The sequence below is a fragment of the Bombus impatiens genome, unplaced genomic scaffold, assembly GCF_000188095.3.
Source record: "Bombus impatiens unplaced genomic scaffold, BIMP_2.2 scf_0377, whole genome shotgun sequence".
Lineage (NCBI taxonomy): Eukaryota > Metazoa > Arthropoda > Insecta > Hymenoptera > Apidae > Bombus > Bombus impatiens.
Window position 1 is genome coordinate 2,003,968 of NT_176796.1, and position 6,146 is coordinate 2,010,113.

Sequence of the window (6,146 nt, forward strand, 5' to 3'; positions counted from 1 at the left end):
TACAATGTACGTAGCGAAAATTGCAAGTGTCATGGAGTGTTAGTACTAGTTTTGAGTCTACAAGTTTTATTATATGCAATTCAGGTTTTAATTTTTTCTATAATACAAAGGGTTATTTCATAAAATTCTACAATATTTTTGACATAGTATTAAGATTAAAATATTAAAGTCAGTTCTATGTAATCTCGTTGATACATTATTTGATAAAATTGTATTCTACTCAAAATAATTAGACACTGTACAATAGATTACAATAAAACTTTTATTTTTTATATGTACATGTTAAGATGAACTAAATTCTGAATAAAAAATTTTATTAAACAAAATGAATAATTAATCCATTATATATAAGATATTAATCGCATTTCATACATAATTTGGATCCAAGTATAATTATAAATGCTGTGAATGCTTCAACACAAATGGGATAGCAGACGTTTAGATTACCAAGAGGGGAAGTTGTAGGCGTTGAAAGTTCAGTTCCGTATTTAAACAGTAAGAAATATCGCATAAATATTTTAGGCATTTAATAAATTTTGTGCTATTATATTCAATGCCATTATTACACATATATAATTATATATAATATATATATGTGTAATATACATTATATATAATTATAAACATAGAAATATTAATATGTTGGTAGTGGTTGTTGTGTGAGTAATAAGCCAAATCTTCGTTTTAATGTTATTCTTTCTCTTGAATATTTATCTTCAGGAGAAAATCGAGCTGAAATAATTCTTTTTATTAATTAGCTGCAACACTTTATACAGAAACAAAATAAGATCTATTATATACCTGGATGAGCCGATAGCGTCGGTTTTCCATTTGGATCCATTTTCTATAAAACGAAAAAGATAAGGTTATAAATATATAAATACAATATAAATACGAAATATATAAATACAAAATATATTACAGAGTAAGAAATTAATGCTTCCATATGTCTGTGTAAGAAACTAGACTATGTAAACACAAAATAGACTTAACACAGAAAAATAATGAATTTTTTGTACAAACAATAAACAAACGTAATGTAATCTACAACAAAATACATTACATTTATTACCTTCAACGTATACACTCGATCTCCATTCTCATTTAGATAGTACATCAAATACATTTTTACGTTCTAATTTTTATTTTTTCTTTGAGTTCACTAAGATTTCGTGTTGCGTTTATCGCCAACCTTTACTTCCAGCTCGTGCTTACTCGTTTATTGCGGCCATTTTCGACGCATGCGTCGTTTCAGAATAACTTGATCGACCACGCAGATCGATCTATCTAACTTTAAATTTCAAAATTTTTAATTGAAAAGCAGAATCAAGTTAAAACATTTTGATTTATAAAATTACATAAAAAATATCATATTTTTTTAAATATAAAAAGCTTGATTCTAAATCTAAACATATACTTTGCGCATTTAATATTTGTAAACTTTAATGATTAAATGGCCATGTTTTATAAATCGTCGAGATAATATTCTTTTACATAATAAGGCAGTTAAATGTTAATAATTATTTCAGATTGTCATAAATGATAATTATATTTCTTTCCTTTTATTTAGAGATACGAAAAATATTGATATAAAATTTTGTTAAGTTAAATAATAAAAGAAGCATTGCTCAATATTATCTTCGATCAATTTTAAATTGTATTCATAATGCCGGTAGATTATGCATGTTAGAGGGATTGGTAGTGAATGGTGTGCTTCACTTAATAACAGAGGAGAATTTAAGAGTGATTCGTGCTTGTGTCAGAATATCTCGTGGACGAAAGTTCTGATCGTCCACACATATAACTAACAGACCCGTGGGTGTAGAAGTTCTGACAATTCTTCTTAGCAAAGTCGACATTCAAGCACGCATGGTCGATGCAACGAACCGCCAGATAGTCACAATACAGAGTGTCACTTCCGTTGACAGACAAATCATTGTCAGTGTGAAACGAGTATTGCCTGCAACAGCGTATTCAGACGTCGTCCGATGAATATCGTGTTAATAAATATTTTTTTTATGTTCTTCGACGATATTTAAGGTAACTTATACATTGTTTGCGTGTTCACAGATTTATTCATGTGGAACATTAATTTGTATTTCAATACCATTCACGATTGCTACGTATCTAATCGTTGACATCTAATCACGAGCAAGCGCATATCATATTAATTTTACTATTAATGATAACTATATCGGTTTGTTACGAACTGTGAAGATTAATAACATTTCTCTCTTTCAAGTTTTTATGTATATTTTTATGTATAATAATGTAATTCTTATAAAATAAATTTTGTTATTTATTTTATATTATATATTTAATAATATAATAATAACATATTTAATAATTTGTATTTTTTTTAGGCAGTAATAAATTAAAAGAATCAATTTTTAGAAAATGTATCAACATAATTTGAAAAAATCAATATATACATTGAAAAGATATGTTACATAAAAGCATATTTAGTTAAGGTTAATATTATGTTTGAGGAAACCCATTCAAGTCGCATTATCTGTAAACACTCTATCCGTAAAAAATAATCATATACCGATACCGATATATCGACTTTAAAACTAGCGTGAACTACTGATCTGGTGCAGTTCGATGTTATACGAATAATGTTTGGCTGTGAACAGAGTTTTCCTTTTTATAAATAGAAATCATACAATTTTTTCAGATGCAACCAAGAAAAATTCGTTGGATTATCCAAGTTGAGGGAGATTCATGGCAAGGCGAGAGCGTCGAGGAGCAAATTTCCAGTATTAAAGGTAATTTAAAAATTACTCGAAATATGTGTTTAAAAGAATTGTTTTATAATTATAGTGAAAGAGAACATTTTTTATTCTGACTGAGAAATAGTATAAATTGGTACTATATATAATAAAATAATATAGTCTGTCACTTTACTTATTAACTTTAATAGTATCAGTGTAACACACTACTCATTTTATTCATTTATTAGGAAAACGCATTCGTTACTAGCACTCTGTGTCACTTATGTAATTATAAATAGAAGTGATCAACGCGATCACGTTTCACACCACGTTTTACTTTGTTCCGTGATGTAAAAAATGGGAATATACAGAAGAGAGAAAATAATACATAAGAAAATATACAAAAAAAGTTGTTGTTGTCATACTGTCATTTCCATGTCTTATGAATCTTAGACTATGATTAAATATGAGAAGTTTTTTTGAATATAAATCAGATTAATCTTTTTATTATATTATATTATAAGTGGAAAAAAAGTATAAATATATAGGATATCTTTGATTTCATAGACAACAATGATCTTTACTACCTATACTATAAATCTTCGTGCGCAATTATATCAAATCTTTTCTAATGATTAAAGGACATGTAAAGTAGCTGAATATCGTCGATGATGTGCTTTATCACTTTGTGAAATTTTAATAATATTATCTTCGAAAATTTCTTCAATAGTACTTTTAAATCTCTACATATTTCCTAATAATTTTTCAAACCACTCAAACGTTTTATTCGTTTATTCGATTTTCTTCTAATCGTATGTATGTTGCTCAAGATACATTTATTATCAATTTTATTCTAGCAATTAATACATATATTACTTTTGTGTACTACTTCCAATATTGATAAATATAATTCCCTACATTTTTCCTGCTTATAATATGAACGTGACGATATTTTTGGAACACATGCTACATTTCTGGTAAGTACATTTCGCGTAGGAACAGCAACAGATGTATATAAACCTTGACACGGAATATTTTAATTGAACGTCGTTTATATTTTTCAAAATATTTTTCTCGTATTTGGAAATTTAAAATATTCTGAAACTTATTCTTAAAATGGAGTTCTATAGTGGTTTTATAGTTTTTCTAAGTCGAACATAGTCATGGACGTTTATCAATGGACAGTTTATAGTGAATTTTTGGTGTCACTTTCATTGACACTGAAAGTGACAAATTAACGACACCGGAATAGTTTTCGATGATCGAACAAATTTAATATTTGATGCGTCGGCGCTGACTTCCAGAAAGAAGATCGCCTACGAAGCAAGCTTCTCAACACCTTACAGTGGCTTACAGTATCGCGACAGACTGCATCGAATGAGGTTCTTTGTTAACTAAATCCATGTGTGATCACTTCATGGTACCGTACTATCCACTAAAATCTCATCTAACCAGATTTAATTATGTGTACGCATGGAAAATCTGTTTTTGAAAAATTATTTAAAATCTGTGTTCATCGTTAATCGAATATGAAACTTTCAATAAAATTGAAAATATGTTTAATAAAACTATAATAAAGTGATATTTTGGCAGTCATTGACAAGTCCGATCATAAATGTCGAGTGTTTAATGTTGTCTAATATTTGTGAAAGATATTGCATAAAAAAGTGAATCTTACTGTGTAATCAGTACGGAATAGTTGATTATTTCGATGTTATAAATAATAGGACAGCGTGTACAGTGTTCAATATTACAAAAGAAAGTGTGATTCGTTTAATGTGCTACAATGTGTAATGTACAAAGTATTCAGCTATTGTGAGCATGTGATAAATTGCATTCTATTCAACGAAATATTCGCGGAGTTTAGTGATTTTAAATGCATATATAACCGGAAACAAGTATGGATGATGATATTTGTAAGTATGTCAAACGAAAAAATTGCGTAATTGGTTTGTTTTTACAATTGTTAAAACAATCACGACGGATATAGTCGGACGAATATCAATTCGTTAAACAATAATATACCTATGGCTGGAATTGATTGGATTAGTTGAAGAATTGGAGACGTGACGCTGTGGGAGGTCTCTAATGCAAAGATATAGACGCATTTCTCAGAATTGCATTAATCTTGTTTCGTTTTCATTCAATACGATTTTTCAAACGACGAATTATCGAGTATACATTTGAACTTATGTTGATATATATATAAATTGGATATTCAATATTAAAATTATTATTAAAATATTTAAATTATATAAAACTCGGCTCTTATTAGACTATTCTTGATCTCGTGGGAAATATCGATCTCGGTATGACAATCGATAGAATTTAAAATTCGTATTATGGAGCTGTACGATCCACCTCTTTCTACCTGTTTCATTCGAGACAGACTACTTCTTTCGATTTCTGAGATCCTGTTTACCTGTGATACATTGGGCCTTACGGTCCACAAGGAAGAGCCCGAGGGCCTGTTTCACTGCTCGTAGATAGTAGTTTTTCTATATCTGTTTCAATCTATGTCTAATCCTTCGAGATATTTTATTTGTATCTAATGCGCAAGTTCCTTTGATAAACCATTTGTCGCTTTCCATAAATTTCCTATAAATTATATAAATATCATGCGACTGTAAAATTTATAGACTTAATCAGTATAGTGTCAAATTAAGGAATTAATTTTTACATTCGTAATTTTGACTTAGTCGATTATCGAATAATTTTGATTCGTAACTAGCTGGGCTCAAATTTTAACATTCCTTTCGTTGTTTTCCGTGAACATCAATAAAGTCCTACGATATGTTAGGGAAAGGGAGAACTCATCCGAGAATAAAGGAAAGAACGAGGCAATTTATAAGAAAAAGCGAGATAGAATGAAAGTGTACATCGCTAGAGGGCGGGTACAGGTGGGGGAAGTTGGGCCTTACTTGTCCCGAACTCCGAGGTTGCCAGTTTGCTTGAGACTCAGCCGGTGTGTAGTTCGTTCGGCGATCTATTGACGCTCGTATGAAAGTAAGAACGTTTGGCAGTTTTTCTTTTCCTTTTACATTTTCGGTTCGCGAATCAGCTATCGTTTATCCGTGTCTTTTTCATCTTATCGTCACCGAATACTGTTTTCTCTGTTTCTCTCGCTGTTTCTTCGATATTCGCATTAGGCGCGAATAACCAACAATACTGTGGTTTCACGTATACGTTATAATCGCGTTAAAGATTTTGAAAGCATAAAAGAAACGCTATCGTCGGTGAGAACAAGGTAAACAAGAGAAAGAGATAGAAAAAGAGAGTGTGAGGGAGATAGAGAACGGGAGCACGAGAGAAAAAGAGAAAGAAAGCTAAAGGTCCATGTGTGTAAGTGACGACGTGTTTGCTCGCATACGGGTGCAGTGGTCTTCTTGACAGTGTGGAATCAACAAGTGTCGTATACGGATCGCCGTTGTC

At 30.2% G+C, this 6,146-nt stretch overlaps 2 protein-coding genes across 9 annotated transcripts in view; one reads left to right on the forward strand and one right to left on the reverse strand.

Annotated features, from left to right (window-relative positions):
* Window positions 1–322: 322 nt before the first annotated feature.
* Window positions 323–1,262, reverse strand: LOC100747771 (H/ACA ribonucleoprotein complex subunit 3). The gene is made up of 3 exons (XM_003489832.4): window positions 1,073–1,262; window positions 802–844; window positions 323–732 (listed from the first exon to the last, which is right to left on the reverse strand). Exons 1-3 carry the CDS (start codon window positions 1,124–1,126, stop codon window positions 635–637), a joined length of 195 nt encoding a protein of 64 aa, XP_003489880.1. The 5' UTR covers window positions 1,127–1,262; the 3' UTR covers window positions 323–634.
* Window positions 1,263–1,800: 538 nt separating this feature from the next.
* LOC100747894 (dystrophin, isoforms A/C/F/G/H) overlaps window positions 1,801–6,146 on the forward strand; it is a 445,522-nt gene continuing 441,176 nt past the window's right edge. For 4 of the 8 annotated variants that reach the window (XM_012386070.3, XM_033320913.1, XM_033320907.1 and 1 more), the window contains exons 1-2: window positions 1,802–2,040; window positions 2,678–2,768. In XM_012386070.3, coding sequence (XP_012241493.1) covers window positions 2,678–2,768 — 91 coding nt within the window. In that variant the 5' untranslated portion in view covers window positions 1,802–2,040. Of the gene's footprint in view, window positions 2,041–2,677; window positions 2,769–4,098; window positions 4,631–6,146 lie in introns of those variants that run through there. The other 4 variants (XM_033320912.1, XM_033320911.1, XM_033320914.1 and 1 more) reach the window with 3 other exon arrangements.

Coding starts and splice junctions, on each gene's coding strand:
- LOC100747771 (XM_003489832.4), bottom strand. CDS start 1,126: ATGTATTTGATGTACTATCTAAATGAGAATGGAGATCGAGTGTATACG. Junction 845..1,072: donor ATCGAGTGTATACGTTGAAG/GTAATAAATGTA, acceptor TTCGTTTTATAG/AAAATGGATCCAAATGGAAA. Junction 733..801: donor GACGCTATCGGCTCATCCAG/GTATATAATAGA, acceptor GAATTATTTCAG/CTCGATTTTCTCCTGAAGAT.